We start from the raw sequence: 20,798 nt of genomic DNA, 5'->3' as shown, positions 1-20,798 counted from the left end.
TTTTAAGGCTGCTGCCCCCGCGACCCGACCCCGGATAAGCGGAAGATAATGGATGGATGGATGGATGGTTATGGGTGTGTAAACAATGCATATTACATATCGAAAATTCCGGACTATTATCCGCTACATTTTTCTTCATTTAAAACGCAGCGGCTTTAAATACGGTCAGGCTTGGTCTTTTTTATTTAGAGGCAATGACCGCAGACACATTACGGGCCCTTCCCGCGGATCTCCTCGGCTGCAATGCTCCTGAGGGACCCTTGCCGAGTATCTGGCTTAAAACTGAAGCGGACCAGGGAAACCAACTGTTTAATTCAAACATAGCGTCACAATTTCTGCCAAGTGCTCTAAATGTCAAAGGAAAGAAGTTCACTCTCCAGATCTGAACCCAATCGAAAATATTTGGAGGGAGCTCCAACTCCGTGTTTCTCAGTGACATCCCAGAAACCTGACTGATCTAGAGAAGATTTGTGTGGAGGAGTGGGCCAAGACCACTCCTTCATGGTGTGCAAACCTGGTGAAAGACTACAGGAATCATTTGACCACTGTAATGGCTACGGTACCAAATATTAACATTCATTTTCTCAGGTGTCTTAATACTTATTTGCAGCTATATCGTTTAAAAAATCATGCATTGTGATTTCTGGATTTTTCTTTTTAGTTTATCCCTCTCACATTGGACATGCACCTATAAAAATTTCAGACCCCATGATTCCTAAGTGGGAGGAATAGCAAAAGAGCAGGGTGTTCAAATACTTATTTTTGTCACTGTACATGTATTTATTTGCATATGTGTATTTTTATATATAATTATATGCATATGTGTAATTATATATAAAATATATAGTTATTTTATTAGAGTGTTTATATTCTTACTTATTTATTGAAATTAGGCAAATAGTGGCAGGCTGCAATTAAATAATTGATGGTCACTTATTCACGGCATGAGTCGGACCACTGGTGGGGAACGACTGTCTGGGGCTGCACCGTGGTTCACTCTGCATATATGTGTGTGTGTGCGTGTGAGAGGTTGAATGGGCCTATGTGGAAGCTTAAACACAGAGGGCTTAACTTCAGCAGAGCGATCACAAGGGGGTGTTGACCTCCTACGTGCACTGGTTCACACATGCGATTGTACATTTGCTCATGTACACACTAACACACACTTAAGCACCCGCACACAGTGCTCCACCACCACTATGCAGCTGGTTAGCTGACTGTTTTAGTGGCTGTACATGTAATTATGGCACACTGCCTTTATCAGCCAACCTCACTTCTCTGTGACCGTCGGTCGGAGCTGAGCCACTTTAATTACGCAAAGCCAGTGGCCTGTGGTGGACCATAGTGGGCCAAGAGATGCCCCTGTCTCTGGAGGTAGAGATGACGCAAGAATGCACGGACTGGATTTTGAAGGATTGAAAGCCAAGGTAAAAGTTACCATAAATATAAACAAAATAATTTACACAATTGATAGATACGATTGTCTTTCTTTCCTAAATGTCGAAATAATACAATATATACAAACATAAATACACAAACATGTGTATATATATATATATATATATATATATATATATATATATATATATATACACACACACACACACACACACACACACACACATACACACACACACACCCACCCTTGTTGTTTTATTGATTTAAATACCTTTAGCAATAATTATTGGAACACAAAATTTGTTTGGTGAGCTTATTGACCCTTGACCTACATACACAGTGAAGCCAATCATGAGAAAGGGTATTTAAGGCGGCCAATTGCAAGCTGTCTCCTCTTTACATCTTCTCTGAAGAGTGGCAACATGTGAGACTCAGAACAACTGTCAAATTACCTGAAAACAAAGCTTGTTCAACATCATGGTTTAGCGGAAAGGCACAAACATCTAGCTCAGAGATCTCAGCTGTCAGTTTCCAGGGTGAGGAACATAGCGGGGAAATGGAAGTCCATGGGCACAGTTCTAGTTAAGGCCCTGAGTGGCAAGCCAAGAAAGATCTCACATAAGCAGGGACGAAGGATGGTGAGAACAGTCAAACTCAACCCACAGACCAGCTCCAAAGACCTACAACATGATCTTGCTGCAGATGTTGTAACTGCACATCATTCAACTATTCAGCGCACTTTGCACAAGGAGATGCTGTATGGGAGAATAATGCGACAGAAACCTTTTCTGTCCACATGCCACAAACAGAGTCGCTTGAGGTATGGTAAAGCACATTTGGACAAGCCAGCTTCATTTTGGAATAAGGCCCTATTGACTAATGAAACTAAAATTTCGTTATTTGGATATAACAAGGGGCACTATGCATGGGCAGAAGAAGAACACAGCATTCCAAGACTTGCTATCTACAGTAAAAATTGGTGGTGGTTCCATCATGCTGTGGGGCTGTGTGGCCAGTGCAGGTACTCGCAATCTTGTTAAAGTTGAAGGTCGCATGGATTCCAGTCAGTATCAGCAGATTCTTGCGTACAATGTTCTAGAATCAGTGACAAAGCTGAAGTTGTGCCTGGGCTGGATACTTCAACAAGACAACGACCCCAAACACTGCTCAAATTCTACCAAGGCATTCATGCAGAGGAACAAGTACAATGTTCTGGAATGGCCATCTCAGTCCCCAGACCTGAATATTATTGAAAACCTGTGGTGTGATTTACAGCGATATCAACAAACATGGCTGGAAAGGCACTGCAAAAATGTAAGTAGTTTTCCACAACTAGGCATGTATTAGCAACGAAATATATTGAGATATCTTAGTTGGACATAAATGCAATAGAAAATCGTATTTTCGCATTAAAACATGAACATTGCAAAATCGCTACTTTACGAAGTGCACGAATCTACCGAGGGAGCCGCAAAAAAACTCTCAAACCGTAGAGTAGGATAACTGTGCAGAAAATCACGGTTCAGCCTATCCCTGTTTTTATCTTAAACGAGTCGTGTTTTTACATCTACATGGCCAGTCGCTAAAGCAGCATAGTCACGATAACGTCCTGGATATATGCGCTTGTTTACTGCACACAATTTCAGATGTCGTGTTTTATTTACAATATGATTCTTTCATGTGAGATCAGAATGCATTAGTTTTCATCATGCATCATGAGCAATGTCTCGAAATTTCACGTGGAAATACAGTTGAAACAAATAACTTTCCCATAGTCCACTGCCTTCTCTGTAAACACATATTAAATAAACTAATTACCTTCTCAAAATGTTTTCCAAATGTGGAGACAATTCTAAAGCAAATGTGATGCTGGCCAATAGAAGGCTCTTACAGCAATAAGAATAACATGTCAGGTTTGTGTATCTATTCACTATCAAATAATTATCCAGAACACATTCTATAATTTCCTGACTCACATCAACCTGTTCAGCATCCTATACACAGTTGTTTTTGTACAATACACAAGCATTAAGCAATTCGTGTTTTTTTCCACCCAACCTAAAGGCCAATGTAGAACGTCCTGTGGAAGAGCTGGCCACCATCACAGCTACTACTCCATCCACACCACTGGGCATGTCGGCGGCATCTTCCACTCCGGCGCCAAACCCCAAATCACCCAGAAAAAAAGGAAGCACGATACACTCCTTGACTTTTTGAAAGAGGAGTCTCCCAGAGTGCAGAAAAGGACAGAATAAACTGAGGCCAAAACTGAGCGGTTCCTGATCCTTTTTGGGAAGCTTGTGGACAAGTTTCCAGAACAGTGACATCCCTGCAAGTTTCCCTTTTTTTTATAAAAGGAAAATATTTTATTTTATTAAGAACTCAATGAAGTTCCAGTTTGTGTTTTCCAGTTTTATGGAAGTATTGGTATATTTTTGTTACATCTTGTGACACATTATTTATTTACTATTATGTATTCCGGCCCAATGCGAGTTTGTTTTTCTGAAAGTAAACTATTATTTAACCCAGAGTGATTTGTAGTTGTTTTCTGTCCAACAGTCACATAGTTCACACACAGTATGTCACATCATTATGAAATGAACCACCAAGGTGTTACTCAAAAAAAAGACGTTTATTGAATAGTAATGCAGAAAAGCACAAGATGCAAATGTGTGTCTGACTTCCAGAGCCTGAAACATGGCTTTTGGGCAATTTATTCCATATTAACTGTGGACAATTCTGTGTACGGTGGACCTGGGAACCCTGAAGACCCGTGACACCACACGGTAGGACAGACCATGGGCCAGCCAGTACACGTGGATCAGGACCTCCAGCCATGGTCCTGTTCCCTCTTCAGCAGCTCCTGCAGGGCCCACATGGCCTTCTTGCACAACCTTAAGTCCTGAATGATTTCTGACTCCACATCTAACCATAAGCACAGGATAGGAACATTCCTGTCCAACCTGTCCACGCTTATGGGACGGCCACCCTGGAACACAATAGATAAGATAAACAATTTAGACATAAATGTGGGAATAGAAAAGAAAAGGACAGCTTTTACTGTGATGTGCATCATGAAAAATGATCTTTTTTGATATCCAATGACAACTCTTTTGAATTAATTCCTTATGAACTAAGGTGTTTGGGTCCTACAGGGAAGTTTGGTGACGATCATGTCAGCTTAAGGGTCAGGTGGACTGTTCTTGTGTTTGTTTACCTTTCATCGTGTTACACGTTAAACATCCCTACTATATGTCATAAAATGGCATTAAGATACTAATAAGTAGGTTGTCATTTATGTCTACACAAACATAGGGTATTATGTGAACGTGCGTTGTACGTTAAACCTTACTGTATTTGACCGAACAGGTCATTTTTTTTTTAAATCAGTGGACGTACCTTGTAAAGATGAATCAATGCTACATAGCGCCGAAGCCGTCTTCAATATCGCGCATTTCTCCTCCGTTGATTGGAGACACGGAAAAGGTGATGAGCTTCACAGTTGGAGCAGCATGGCACTTTTAGAATTATGTTCTAAAGATTTGTATATAATATTATTTGATTTGTATATTTCTGCTGTCTCTTAACAGACAAGTCTTGAACCACAGAATGAATCGCAGAAGATGGCAAAAAGACCTTGGGATGAAGAGATTGTTCAAACGGCAATCGTGAAAGCATTTGTATTTCTTATTCTCACTGTACGCACAAACACAACGCAGCAATGCGTTAGTTGCAAGATGACCTTTTTGAATGTATGAAGTCAGAGGGGATTAAAAGGAGACATTTTTGCTGTGTGAGAGGCCTTAGACGAGACGATACATCGTAGTGCGAATGTGAAACATGCAGAAGCGGGGGTACATAAGTGCATTCTTATAGTTTTCTCTAATCAGTTAATCAATTTTACCTTTTTAGCCTGACATTCTTTTACAGCATTCCTGCAGCTTACCGCAAGTGAATTTAAGACTTCTTGTTCTTGTCATTTAAAGCACTTTCCCATTGTCCAAAGTAAACATCTCTGTCCAAAGTTGCTATGTGTATTGTGGGTCGACTTAAGACGCAGGGATCAGAATGGAGATTTTCATTTTCAGCTGAAATAGCCAGGGTCCAGGGGCCGCAGGCCCCGGCCAGGTCCTGGGCGGAGCCCGGTGGGGGGTTCAGGGGGGCAAAGCATTTATCTTATTGCCTATGTGAAAATTGCACTAGAATGAATTAAATCCAACAAAACAGAAACCATGTATTTTTTTTCAGTTTTAAGATGTTTAAAACAATTGGGGGATTACAATGTTACAACCATCACCATTGTCATGAAGATGGACCTTGTATTTAGCTACTAATCAACAATATATATGAAAATATATACATTAATAACCATTCATCATTAATTTGAAAATAGAATGCACAAACTGAACATGCTTAAAGAAAATACATGTCAGTCTGTGACAGTCTTCTCCAGCCATGACCACTTAAATTTATTCTTGATTCCTTTATCAATCTCGGAGACAAAAGCCTCGTCTTCTTTTCTTAGTATTTTCATATTTACTTTTTCAAACACTCATTTCACCGTTTGAAAAGACCGGAAGGAGCGCCATGTTTGAGAAAGCCAATGCTCTGAACAAAAGCTCCGCTGATTGGTTATCAGCGAACCTATCGACCAATGGTAGGAGTCGATCTATTTGTTAGCTAAACCACGTTGTGTGTTCTAGATCTAATGCGCTGCGCTTCTTTTTGCCGATTTTTCTAGCGATCTCTAACTGCTAACTTGGAATGATGAAACAGTCACGTATCATACCTCACCCCCCCAAAATATTTTCTCATCGAATTTAGACGATTTACGGGAATGACCTTTGGGGTTCAAAAACAGCGGAAATCCGCGTATCCGCGGAAAATTCTGATCCCTGAAGACATGCGTGTGTTCCAAAAGGCCTGACTTTAACCACATGTCGTTTTGATAGTTTCGTTGTTGCGGTCACTCGATGTTGCCACTTAAGTAAATCAGTCAATGATAAAAAAAGACAGCTGATAAAATTTACTAAATCTTTTAGTTTAAATAAATATAAATACTATCAATGTGTTCACATTTTTAAGGTTTCCTAAAATTGAATTTAGGAAAGCCTTATTTTATAGAATAATGAATTCAATGCCTTTTAAGACTTTTCAAGGATCAGCGGGAACCCTGTTTTATCATTTATTTTCTTCTCTAAGTAAGAGTGTATCTTGTTAATCTAGAGTGCCATGCGTAATCTTGTCACAAACAATTATTCTGTTGGTATCATACAGAATTTTGCATGGATTTGCCTCACTTACGGAAGCAAAGATTTTTAACTCTTATCCTCAAACAAAACCTCATTTTTTAACATACAGTTTCATAATACAATTACATAATCACTAATTTTTCTTAGAGTTGCATTCCGAAGACACCCCGCAATAATCAAAACGCACCAAGTTGTAACCTTTTTATTTATTTATTAAAAACAAACCCAATTACAGTATTTAACAAATAAATGTACTGTATTTTATTTAAAAAATAACTTCTGTAATGTCAAACTATAATTTTGAAAATAATATTTTATTTAATTGCACAACTGTAGGGATTTAGAACACGATCCATTTTACTTTGCATATTTTGACACCCATCATGTGGATGTTATGGATAACTGCATATACCTTCCAGTTCTGTCCTAATGAAACCAAATATTTTTCCGCTATAAAACATTTTTGAAAAGCGCGAGGGAGGCATTAGGGAGCGCCAAAGACCTGCATGTGCATCCAGCGCAAGTTTAGTGGGTTGAGAAGACCAACTTTGTTGGCCATAGAAGGCACATTCCTCTGGCTTTTGTTGCTTTTGTGGGCCCATTGTGTTTAGTTGACATGAAGACTTATAGAGAAACTTGAATATGAAAAAAAATTGCACATACATAATGTAAGTATGTCAAGCTGTTTTACGTATTTGTACAACTCAGGCTGCAACTTCATTGATGATCAGAGACAATCAGAATGCAGAACACAATGCCCGGTAAACTTCAGAGAAGTAGCGAGACTAGATAAGTAAACTGTGATACAGTAAGGAATTACTGTAGTTCAAAATATTTAACAGAAATTATTTACCTTAGGCGAAGAAGAGGCCAGTTCCTTTCCCATCAATGCCGGAAAGGTGTTTTTTGCCCTTTCCTGGCCGGAGGAGAGCTCACGAACGGGCGCGCTGGGGCCGAGGCCTTGGCCTGACAAGCTTGATGGTGCGGGAGAGCTCTTTTTCTGGCAGCTGCCTGCATTCAGGGGAGTAGGGCTTTGCATGGGGATCGCCCTGGCTTCAAAAAATGGATTGGACCTGGCAAAAAAATGTCAATTGAAATATTCATCCAAAGTCCAAAATCCATTTTGATCTGCCTCTTGAATAAGCTTCAGGCAGGATCTGCCAGAGCAATAAGTCCCCAACCATTCTGAAACTGAGAGCTACAATCATTTCCAAATTATGAAATGTGGCATTAGTCAAATTCATAATTCTGCAACCGGCTTTGAAAATGCTTACTGGGTTGTAAAGAATAATGGTCTTTAAACGATTGTCAGTGTATTTTGTAGAACATTACACAACAAGCCTTCAGACAGCTTTAAATGGTAAAAAGCACAACCCAATTTTCAAAATATTCTTGCTTCAGTCCATTATTTTTGGAATTGTTTGATTAAAAAACAGTGTGCATTAGTTGCAACGCAATGAAAAAACATATTTGACCAGATAAAATTACCAATTCCCTTATGGCTTTTCAAAGTACACAACCGAATGACTGACAAACCGCATGTGCACGACAAAATGTTATCAATACAGAGGCATGTCTCTGAGATATTAGCTCAAAATGCTCTGGGGCTAAATACACAGGAGAATTGGGTGGTGCTGACTAAAGAGAGTGTTGAGAGTTGTTGCAGTGACAGAGGAAGCCAAAGCAAAGAAAAGCTACAATGAAGTAATATGAGCATACAAAGGAGCTCCAGTCAAAACATAATATACCCCTGAAATTTCTCTTTTGCAAAGAATGACCTGAAACAAGGCCAGACATGCCAATCAATAACATGTCGAGATATATTACAGAACTGCTTAACTGCTGCTAATCTGTACATCTGTTGGTTTTGTTTGACTTTTTTGCACTACTGGCAGTTCTTTATAGCTAGCCACCGCTTGCACATCTGTTCGCCTCTGCACTATTGTACTACAGTGTTATTGTTACTGTTTACCTGACTTGTTTACCTGACTGCCCATTTTGCACATCTGGTTAGCTGCTCCTCTTGCACTCTTTGCACTACTGTAAAATACTATACATAGCCATAATTATTTAGTATATTATAAGTACTCAATACTCCAACTCAATACAACATTTTATTTATATCTGTACATTCAAGGAAACTGTGCGGGTCAGATGTATCGACATTTTGTTTTGTATACACGTGTACTAGAATGACAATAAAGTAGACCTGAATCTGAATCTGAACTGCAGGTCAGTTATAGCCGCCAAAACAATAGCTTACAGAAATTATATAAAGGTGGGGTGCGTCATTTGAGGTGTTCTTAAAAAGTTGAAAGTTAAAACAATTATTAATTTTCCGTAGTGCAGTGGTTAGCACATTCCCCTGACATGCGAAAGGTCCTTGGTTCAAAACTGGGTGGAAACGTATGTTGGCCAGGAAAGGGATGGGCGCCAGCAGGCTGTACTTGCCCAAGACACACCACAGGAAATGGTGCCTCTAAAACCCTAGTGGTTAAGCGATCCAACCAAACATGTGACAACAATGCACAATTCAGGTTTCGTAAAACAATTTTGCTTTATATTCCACTGCTTTTATTTTACTTTTAACATAACTGTGCACGAAAGGGGAATCGGGGGAGTGCTATGACGTCATCTTTACCCTCTTATGTTCTTTTTTCACATTTCTATTTTCTATGCAGCAAGAAAATGGTGAAATGACTGCTTCAATTAGAGTCCAACGCCAGCCAAAATCCCAAGACGAATGAAAAAATAAGAAAATAAGAATTGAAGCACTACCAAGAAATGCAAGTACCGGTACTTGCACGCACATTATACATGAACTGACTGAGGCTAAAATGATGATGAGCCAGGAGATGGTGGCAGAGAGTAACAAAGAGACAAATTCTTTACAGCTAAGTAAATTGCCAGGTAGAAATGAATTGCCATGCCTGATGGCTGGATTAAAAGCACAAAACTTGAGAATTCAAAAATGATGCTAACTGCTTTTTTTGCTAAATGTTTTAAATGTGGTAATTTACACAATTTTGTAATAATAGCATTATATCATCAAAATTACCTTGTGATCCAAGTAGAAATTTTTTAACTAATATGTCTTTGGGAGTATGAGCTGCATTACTTTACAAAAACACAACACCTTAGCACAAAGAATAATTTACCAAAGTTCAGTGACTCTGGATCATGTCTTTGGGCACAGTCAATATTGTGTGTGCAAGTGTGTGTGGATTTTTGTATATATTTATGCTCAGAAGTGTAGCAGATTTTGCTTAAAATTGGTTTCTGTCTCCTATATAGGTGAGGTTTATATAAGACCATTCATAAGAGTGTGTTTTAACCAAATCAACCAAGAAAATATCCCAAAAACATACTCATCAAGCTCTTCCTCCTCGTTTTGTCCAACTTGGGCGTATAAGTACTTGCTCATGTCAACAGGTAGCACCCCCTTTTTGGGCTTTGCTTTTAGGGGTTCCAGCTGAGGGTGAGCTTCCTTTTGGTCTGGCTCTTCAAAGGGGTTTCCCGGAATCAGATCACATGGCTCCTCTGAAGGCTCATCGAACGGATTGGGTGCATTGTAGGATGATTCATTAAGACCAGATGCAGTTGGATGCCCAGGAGGTTCTGTTTAACAGTAACAGTGTAATTTACTTCTCATCAGTACCTAAGTCAGTGGTCGGCAAAAACCGGGCCGTAGGTTGTTTGGTACCAGGCCATAGAGGGAAAAAACCCAGAAAGATAGAAAATAAAATTTGTGTAAACAGACTTTTTTCAGCCAAAAACAAACCCAGAACTCAGGTGTGCGGTAGTATACCACCTTAACTGACATCGCTGACGTAATTTGTTCAGCCTTGGATGCAGCTGGTATGGATCAGGGCGATGGGAACACTATCCAGTCTTAGCCATATGTTCTCAAGGGTTGAAGGTGTCAAAGGAGAGGGCATTAGATTTTATCTCATCACCACACTATTTTTAATCACACCAAACATTATACAACAAGCCTTCAGACAGCTTTAAATGGTAAAAAGCACAACCCCATTGTTTACACAACCACACTAATTTTCTCACGATACATTATTGTATGGCTTTGGCTGAACGCTACCCCATAATGCTCCATTACGTTGTGGAAAAGCATTCAGCCAAAAGCAATACAATGTTGTAGCGTAGGTAAAAAAATAGTGTGATGAGATAAAATCTAATACTTTTTCCTTTATCAAATAAATCCCCATGGGTCTAGAGATTGCACAGTGGATTTGAGCTAATTATTATTGTTAAAATTACTACTCTTGTCATTAGGCCGGGACGCAAGGCTATAGTCAGATATTAAACCTGTCCGCGGCACAGATAAAGTTGCCGACCACTGGTCTAAATGATGCAGTAAGCTATTAATGAGCAACAGTAAATGTTGAATGTGTTCTTAATAATAGTCTGAGCATACCATCCTCATCGGGATCATCAAACGGGTTGAAGTGATTGGCTTCGGGAAGACGATGTTCTGGCTCCTCAAAAGGGTTGGTGAACATTTCTGGGTGTGTCTCAGAGTCCTCGTCTTCCAGAAAGTTTAGCTTGTTGATCAGTTCTTTGTATGCCAAACCAAAAAGTTAATCGGGACGAGCAAGAAAATCAGATATCAAAGTGATTTATACATGTACAGTGGTACCTGTTTATAAGAGCACCTCTACATACGAGAATTTCGGTATACAGGATTGTTTTAATAAAAATCATGCTTCCTATGCGTAGGAAAATCCAGTCCAGGAGCAGTCCCAAAAGCTACCACTAAACACCGCTAGAGACCGCTCACCGCTTGGGACTGCTAACTGCCAGCATCAGCTTGACCACTTTGCGCATGAACACTACGACAGGCAGAAAAAAAAAGAAATTGTGCTGTAAAAATTTTGTGCGTTTATGTTTATTTAAAGTTACAGTAACTTTATTCTAAGTATACAGTAAGTGCGTATGTCTCTCATTCTCATACCTGGTAACCTCCACCTATTGCTCCCCTTATTAATGATTGCAAACCCTCTTTATTTAGCGATGAAAAAACACAACACAGCACAAATTTATTAACAGCAAGACAGACTAAGTAGAATACCGCGACAATAGTCGCAGTCGACAGTGACAATCTGGATTAGAACCAAAATGGACAAGATGAAATTTGTCTTTTTTTTCAGTTAAAATTTGTTGGACGGTGTACTAAATATGAAATGATAAATATAACATAAATATGAGGAAAAAGTTGACAGGTATGCGATCCCCATGACTCCTCCTTGCAACAACCTTTCCCGTTTTTCTGTAGCACACGCAACCGTACGCTACAGCGCTCATCATAAAATCACCTTTTATGTCTTTAAGTACCGTATTTTCCGCACTATAAGGCGCACCTAAAAGCCTTTATTTTTTTCAAAAGCTGACCATGCGCCTTATAATACAATGCGCCTTATTTATGGATCAACATTAAGTTTTCCAACTAACTTGCAGCCGCCGACTCGATTTTCCCCCGAACGCCAAGTAGTACGCGGTGGATGGTGGGATTTATTTACCGGCGTTTCATTGGCTAACCAATGTGTCAATCATCAGTTGAATCGATCACTATTGGCTAAAGTTATTCGGAGGTCAAGAGGCGGATCCTTCTTATCATTTACAGACTGCCATTGGCTCAAACGGCAAACAAAGCCTGCAATTGGCCGAAAAAGATGTGTCAATCATCAGTTGAATCGATCACTATTGGCTAAAGTTATTCGGAGGTCAAGAGGCGGATCTTTTTTATCATTTACAGACTGCCATTGGCTCAAACGGCAAACAAAGCCTGCAATTGGCCGAAAAAGATTTGTCAATCATCAGTTGAATCGATCACTATTGGCTAAAGTTATTCGGAGGTCAAGAGGCGGATCCTTTTTACAATGTACAGGCTGCCATTGGCTTAAACAGCGAAACAAAGCCTGCAATTGGCCGAAAAAGATGAATGCGTATAGCATGTGACCGATGGCATAGAGAAAGCATTTTTTTCTATTCTGTATTTGTAAATATTGTATTCTCCTGGATTTACTACCCTCACGGATATAAGAGGACATTGCCTGCACATTATTATGAACACAATGACTTCGGTGAGCTATTCCCGGTTTTATATTGTCTTGTTTCAGACTGAACTCGATGTTTCTGTGATAAGCGGTGCAGATAATGGATTGAATGGAGTGTCTATTTTTAAATTAAACTCAATTCCAAGTGTTTATTGTCATATGCACAGTAAAGTTGCGAGCGAAAAAGAAAATAGATACGAAGGAATGGTTATCATTTCTTGAATCCCAAGACTTTAACCTTCCGAATGATGGAACGATGCATTTGAGTGACATCTTACGGACACCGCATTCGCACGTGTTCTCGACACGTATTTGCGTCTTTGCAAGCTTTCGGAATGTTAAGGGGGTAATAAGTTGGACTGAACTATCTGACTGTTTTGTCCACGTTCCCATTGTAGCGCCTTATAATCCGGTGCGTCTTATATATGTCAAAAATAGGACCAAAAACTATTTTTTCGGGGTGCGCCCTATAACCCGGTGCCCCTTATAGTGCGGAAAATACGGTAAATTAATATACATGAATATGATCTTATTGCTGTATTTTTGAATGTTTAATTATTATTCGAATTGGTTTTAAATCATCAGGAAGAGGTATTTTATCGATATTTAGGATTCACCTGCATGCTTTTGGGAGGACAGCAGCAGCCTAATTAGTTTTTAGCTATTTCATATCAGGAAAATGTGCTCATTACACAAACAATTTGAACCCTGAGAACGATCCTTTAACAAATTTAGCTCGTACAAAGAGGTACTGCAGTACAGTATAAAGGTGCTGCACTTGGGAGTTAACCCCAAATAACGACTAGCTAAACTTGATTGAGCTCCTTCCAGTGAACATCAATGGGTACTATTGAAGAGAAACTTAGGTTTTGTTCGCTACCAAATGCAGCACAAAAAATGAGTAAACAATAATAAAGGTAACAAATACAACTCAACTGACAACATATTCACCAAGATGGGGAAAAAAAAAGAAAAAAAACTAAAAGGTTGAAGAAATTACAAAATAAAATGATTCGGAGGTTTCACAAAATGAGACAAGGCGGCTTGACATTAATTTGGGAAGAAGAGAAGACCTTCAGACGAAGCGACAGGTTTAGGTGCCGCCTTGAACTCGCGCTTAGGAACGCGGATGCCAATGTCATCATCGTCATCGTCGCCATGCAAGCAGCTGAGGGCATTCAGCTGGTTTACTATCTCTGCAGACCACAGGGCCCCAGACAAGGATGGACCAAGAAAAGTAGTAAAAAATTTGCATAGAGCACACAAACAGCAAATACAAAAGGTTTTGATGAAGACGTTTCCATCATGCAAATATCCTTTCATTGGTGTCCGTGTCCAAAACAAATTTGCATTACCTATACGACAGGGGTGTCAAAGTTAAAAGGACAGAAATGGCTACAAGCTGGGTGGACTCGTCATTTGTTTTTTAAAATACACATATGGTCTAGTGAACCTAATTGAACAAATATATTCCAATATGATCAGATGAAGGGAGCAATACCCTAATCACTTTTTGCGGTTTCTAAACTTAGTGGATTTTCATCGGGCATTGAGTTGTGTCTCTCCAATTTTCAAAGGCAAAATAAAGGCGTGTTTGCAGAAATGGGACCATGATATTTTTGCTGTAGAAGATAAGGTTTGAACCATAGAAAGAGTTTTCATTGTAAGAGTTGAGCGATAGTTGAAGTAGTGATTTATAATGTCATGACCTAAAAGGACAGTATCATGTTTAGCGCCTTCTAATGGTAATAACCCCAATTGAGAAAAACAATAATTTTAAAATTAACTAAAAATACATGAATCATCAAATAATTAAAAGTACTTAGATGGCAAAATTTCCATTTATTGTTTTTCACCTGAATAGAGCGGAGATAATTAACCGCCATCTCTAGCAGAACTGGTATTTAAAACCCCAAAACATTTAGAAAATTATAGATGCGCGGCATGGTGATCCGCATCTCCATTCTGGCCCCAGTGCTGTGGAATGCTCCTGCCCCCTGAGATTCGATCTGCAAACTCAGTGGAACTGTTTGAATCCAGGCTTAAAACACACTTCTATTCTATAGCACAGGGGTGGCGAACACGTGGCTCAAGAGCCGCATGTGGCCAATAAGGAAGCGCCTATTTGCCTCATCATGTTTTCTATATACTGTGGCTCTTTACCTTGTTTCATGTTTATTTTTTTGTGCGTGTATTGAGGGTGGACACTTTCCTTGAAATCAACACAAGAACAGTGCTTGTTGTATTGTAAGGAGTGCGTCATGGGAAATAATGTTTTTAATTGTGTGTGTTTGTGTGTGTCTGTCTGTCATGGCAGTTCAGTGCGTGGTGTGGCTCTTTGACTATCAGTTAAAAATGTCGTGTCTTTGCGTCCAACTTGTTCGCCACCCCTGCTATAGCAAATAAATAACCTATATTTTATGTTGACAATACCTGTGTATTATTTGTTATTGCAACATCTGTTGCAGTCTGGTCATCCTGGAAGAGGGATTACCTCATGTCTGGTCCCTATTCAATCTTTCTCCTTTTACCTCATGTTGAGGGTTTTGAGTTTTTTCTTGACCTCGTGTAGGTATTAGAGCAGCGGATGGTGTAATAATAGTCTTTGGTATGTGCAGCCCTTTGAGACTCCTTGTGATTAAGGGCTAAACAAATAAAAATGACTTGACTACAGTAGACTGTGCGCGACTGTGATAAGCTAGTGTATACTGTCAGTCTAAAAGCTGGATGGGCACACATTTCAATATGTCTATCCAAAACAAACTGCGAAGCATGGCGACAGCTAGTTTTTATAGCGGCTCGTTACATTTAAAATGAATTCATCAAATAAATCAGACTCGAAGGAAGGTCGGAATAGCGCAACAAAATGCTGATCACCACCGAGTGCTGTGTGGATTGTTATTAGGTCCGGGAAGACACAGAGGCTGCGAAGGGAGATAAATCAAAAACGGGGATGCTACGGCTATGTAACAACCCCTTAAGCCACCCCTACCAAGCCTGTATATGACGAACGCCAGATCCATTCCCATTGAAACCAAGGACGTAGAGCTACAACTTGTGGGAAATTGCTACAATTGTTCCGGTTGTCTTTTATCCATACACATTTCCCAGGTGGTTGTGCCAAGGCCGCAATCTTACTCCATAAAGTACAGTGGGAATCGTGTTCATACATTTATGTGTATCACTAATTAGATAACGAGGCATTTGGGTACAGATGGGTGTCATATTTACAGGTGCCGTTTCCCCACGCTTATTTGAGTTTCTTAACTTTAACATTCAGAGTACGCGGCAGAAAATATAATGCTTTATTTTTGATAAACAGTTGGTTTCCCTTGTCTTATCCAGTTCCAAACCAGCTGCTTGCCGCGGGAAGCGCCACTGCAACAAGGCAGGGCCACATTAGGAATCAAAGCTGGATAATTACGCGGGAAGAGCCCGCTCGCATCGAGAGTCGTTGCCGACACCCCTTGCTACCACCCCCTTGCGGGGAAAAAAGAGCAAGCCGCAGCTTATTTAAAATGTATATATAAAGTAGTGGCTTATAGCCCGGAATTTACAGTATTTAAAAAAACGTAAACAAGGACCGTGCATTTATGAGAGAATAATTTGGAAAGCTTGCTGTACAAGTTGATTTGAGTTTTGTTTGGCCTGCTGAGATGCATTCTAAGTGAAGCATGGCTGGCGCTTTCACACAAATGAAACAAAAGAGTGCAAAGTGAAACCATGAGGCTGAACAAGAGGTAAGAAACAATTTGCGTTAGGTGCATGCAGGAGAGACAGAGGGATAGGATGAACATGTTGTATAGCTGTAACTAAATGTTTCCGCTTACATCAAAGATTTTTAAACAGTGGTACCTCTTAATACGGGCAGAATTCTTTTTTTTTTATATAGTTTAACACTAGAGATTGTTCACCGCTCGTACCTGCTCACCTTTCCACTTTGCGCATACAAACTACTGCAGGCAAAACCGTTGTGCTGTAAAGTTATATGCGTATATGTTCATGTAGAGTGACAGTGAGTTGATTTTAACTGTACAGACGCTCCCCGACTTACGAACATTCGACTTACGGATTCCGGCAAATACAATAATTTTTTTCGTGATGTCGAAAAATTAATATCCGGAAAAATATCTGGACATTAGACGTTACATTTCATATTGTGTGCCCTTTTTTCGAGTAGAGGACAGTACTGTAATGCTTCTGTAATGATCTCTGACACTCCTCCTTACACCAGCACCCAGCCCCCATTCCTTCGCACCATGTGCACCCCTTGGATACGGCGACTACCTCCATTGGTAAGTTCTGATAAACTCATTTTATTTTGTTAATATCATCTTATTTATCTTATTACTGTATTCTTAATAGTAATATCAACCAGAAATAACTGTTTTATAGCTTCCTAGGGTTCACTTGCATGCATTTAGGAGGACGAGAACGGACTAACTAGTTTTTAATGATTTAATATCGGAAAAAGTTCGGACCAAGAGCACAATCCTAGTACAAATGAAGCTTGTATGAAGGGGTACCACTGTATATGAATTGGTGAAAAGTAAAGAACATAGTTTATATACTAAAGTCTACAATATTCACTCAGGTCCGACATTTCATTTCTGTGTGTTTACTTGTCTATTGCCCTCTATATTGATGTTATATGTGAACCATTATGTAGCTAGTGGTTACCTGTAATCTTGGCTGCTTTCTCTTCATGATTGACCCTGTTCTCTTCTTCCTCCTCGTTCTCCTCCTCAAAGTCATCAAGGTTTCCTATGTCTGCCTGTTTCATGCTCATCAGGCTGGCCAGGCTTTGCATGTCCTCATCACTACAGCAGCAAGGGATGAAATCACATCAATGCAAATACTTATCATGATTTTAATGTGTTTTAGAAGGAATAAAACACACACAAGGCTATACATAACCTTGAAAGATTAACATTGCGGCTAAGATGTCGGGTGAAAACCAAAAAGGAGGAGATTATGCACTAGCGTACCAATGAATAAATGGAAATTCTGCAGTGTTGAATTTTCATGTGACAGGAAAAGGGCATACATTTCAAAGGATTAATGTCCCGTGTCACTATCTAACTTCCAGCGTTTTCAAATATTTTGTCTCATCTTGGCCTTCAAGTCCATGCATCTCCTCCCACACACATTATGGAACGCTGTCCACCTCCAAAACGGCATCATAATCTTTTCCTGTCCTGTGTGAGACTGTGTTCTTTGTGTTTGCTGCTTCCCGGGTGCCAAGCTTCTTTTGAAGCATGGTGATGGGGTTTGTTTGTGTGTGGTCGACATCATTCCCCGAAGGGTTAACAAGGGTTGCGCGCCATCAACCCGCCGTCCGCCACACAACAAAGGGCCTGGCTAAAGTATGTGTGCGCCTTTAAATGGATGTTATCAAATTAGAATGTGCACAAGGGAAGAGTACGTTCTTAAAGTGAGTTGCTCATACAAAGATGAATGAAAGAGTGAAGATGAAAAGGTGCTCTGAGTGATTGAGAGTTTGGGCCTATTTTTTATTTTTTACCAAACATTCAATCTAAATTTTAGCAGTTTCCCTTCTGCCAATAGAAAAAAAATACAGCAAAAAACACTAAAAAATAAGTGCAATATGTTGAGAAATAGTAGACACAGGGTTCATAAATTTTTTTCATGGCCAAAATTAAGCAATGTTTGAGACGTTTTGAAGCCAATTTTTCAATTACTCCTACCATTAAAAAAAATCTGGTATGAATCAAATGTTTTGCAGGAAGACAAAAACATCTGCAAATTACGTATGCGATTTTTAATTCTGTGTGTTCATTTACAGACATGATTTCTTAATTAAATCACGAATACATTTGATCAGGACAATACGTGTGCAAATATTTTTGAGAAAAATCTCTCCACATGAAAGTGTTGGGTAAAATGATGTCCATATGCAGCTTGCCTTTTTAGTTGCAGGAAGTTCTTCCCAATACAATTTTCAACCGGAAAAATGCTACCTTAATTTTTTGCATGGTCCATAATAAATATCCATAATTGATACAAAACCATTGCACTAATACACATTTCATAGTGCCCTGTTTAGTAAGGTGTCATCCGCCGGTCCTCTTGGGCGTGACCCGTAGGGGCCGATGGCGCTTCATAGATCAATGCCGCACAAACTAATGCCAGCTGCCGTTAATCACAAAGGAAGAAGAAATGCAATTGAAAAGCGAAGCCACCAAATAATTGTGTCAGCGTAATTTTAAGCAGATTGTTGAGAAACATGGAAACAATTTCAAGCATTTACAAGGACTCCACCTAAAATTCAAACACATTTCAATTCTTGAAAACACAACATTAAAATTCAAGCATTTTCCAGGATTTGAAGCCCCCATGCGAACCATGTGCCCTATTTTAGAAAAAATAAAGTTGCCTTATTTTTTGCTCGTACAGTACTTAATATACCTTTTTTTACCCACAAAATAACTCAAAGTTTGGCTGCAAGTTATTCACAAAGCTGTACTGTACTACATTACCATATGTGACCAATGATTGATCAGTTGAAAAATACAGCGGACCACATTTGCACAATATCAAATGCAACGGAAATCGAACCCAGTTCGCAGCAGTGAGAGCACCGAATCCTAATCCTTAGACAACTAGGGATGTGGATAACATTTGAAACATGTTTTACTTGCTTTTGCCATCTTCTGGCTTAAATCATCATTGCCTCCTCTGTCAAACTGCTTTTGTGGCGCGTGCAAGTATGTGCATTTCTTAGACCAGCTTGAATAAACTTTCTTTTCATGCTACAGTAAGAGAAAATCGCGAGCATGAAATCACTGTAGAGCTTCTTTCCCCTTTCCTGCGTCATAGTATGTAGCAAGACCAAAACAGCTCTAATACAAGTAAGATGAAAGCAGATAGGTGGGGTGAAAAAAATGATTACAGCTCTTTGAACTAATAATTTAAAAAATATTCTACTTTCAACTTAGGGACACCTTGAACAATGCACCCCACCTTCAAATTCCTTCATAGTCTAATTCATCATCAGGTACACAAAAGAGTTGTTTCCTTCAACGTGCTTTTTGCATTTATTTATATCTTCTCCATTTCTAACATTTATCCGTGGTAATATGACTAAATACTTTGACGATGAGATTAAATCTAATGCCTTTTATGCTGTCATCTAAATCCCTAGTAGTTTAGTCATTGCAAAGTGGATTTAGGCATATTATTTTTATTATTACAAATTTTATGATTGGGCCGGACTGCAACAATGTCATCAGACATCTAACCGGTCCGTGGTACAGTAAAAGTTGGGGACATCTGGCCTACAGGATTAAAGATGAACTACTATAAAGTCTAGTTGCTTCCATTTAATCTGTCTTTATAACAATCAACCAGATGACTGAGAAGCTACATAGACATTCCATATTGTACTGAAATAGAATTTTTCGATAAACCCGATGGATTGTGTAGCCCTAGTCAACAACTTACGTGGCTTTGCCCTCCCGCAGGAAGATGCATGACAAAGAAAACTGCAATGTTGCCGATACAACCTTCTTGGAAAGTGGCTTGAATTTAAGTTTGACGTCGGTCTGTGTGGGCATTGGGCTAGCGTACTGCTTCATATTGATGCTGCTGGTGGCCAGGGCTTTACGTCGGCCAGACGGAGATTCCTGCACATGAACGAGACAAAAGCAGAAAAGTGCACATGAACAAGACAAAAGCAGAAAAGGTGGTGAATTAATACAAAAATAAAACTCTGTTGATGAAGTAATATCGAGCTCACAGATGGTGCATAACAGTTGGAACAGAAAAATTTAACCTGTGGGAGAGCAAAGACGTGATATCGGGAGCAAATGTTATTACAGGAATGTGTGTCTCAAAGTCATAAGAAACCCACCTTTGTCCTAAAATCACAAAATACCTGTAAATAGTGCTATGGAGACAACATTGACTTGTTCAGTGCCGACCGCATAATTCATATTAAAGTGCAAATGGTTTTTACCAATTTGCAAGTTTTTGTGAAGCTTATATATTAATATGTTGCGATGCAAACATGAAATCCAACAAATACCATATCTAACCCTTTTCTTTCACCGGAAAA

General features: G+C 39.4%; 1 protein-coding gene across 5 annotated transcripts in view; it reads right to left on the bottom strand.

Annotated features, from left to right (window-relative positions):
- ehbp1 (EH domain binding protein 1) overlaps nt 1–20,798 on the bottom strand; it is a 278,859-nt gene that overhangs the window by 192,249 nt on the left and 65,812 nt on the right. For 4 of the 5 annotated variants that reach the window (XM_088351022.1, XM_088351026.1, XM_088351024.1 and 1 more), the window contains exons 6-11: nt 20,186–20,367; nt 17,402–17,541; nt 13,795–13,917; nt 11,083–11,223; nt 10,019–10,268; nt 7,504–7,723 (exon numbers count right to left, since the gene is read on the bottom strand). In XM_088351022.1, coding sequence (XP_088207148.1) covers nt 7,504–7,723; nt 10,019–10,268; nt 11,083–11,223; nt 13,795–13,917; nt 17,402–17,541; nt 20,186–20,367 — 1,056 coding nt within the window. The remainder of the gene's footprint in view (nt 1–7,503; nt 7,724–10,018; nt 10,269–11,082; nt 11,224–13,794; nt 13,918–17,401; nt 17,542–20,185; nt 20,368–20,798) is intronic. The other variant, XM_088351025.1, reaches the window with a different exon arrangement.

The sequence above is a fragment of the Urocampus carinirostris genome, chromosome 13, assembly GCF_059441175.1.
Source record: "Urocampus carinirostris isolate Australia breed hairy pipefish chromosome 13, RoL_Ucar_1.0, whole genome shotgun sequence".
NCBI classification, from domain to species: domain Eukaryota; kingdom Metazoa; phylum Chordata; class Actinopteri; order Syngnathiformes; family Syngnathidae; genus Urocampus; species Urocampus carinirostris.
The sequence above is the reverse complement of the archived record's forward strand: the minus strand, read 5'-3'. Positions and strand labels throughout refer to the sequence as shown.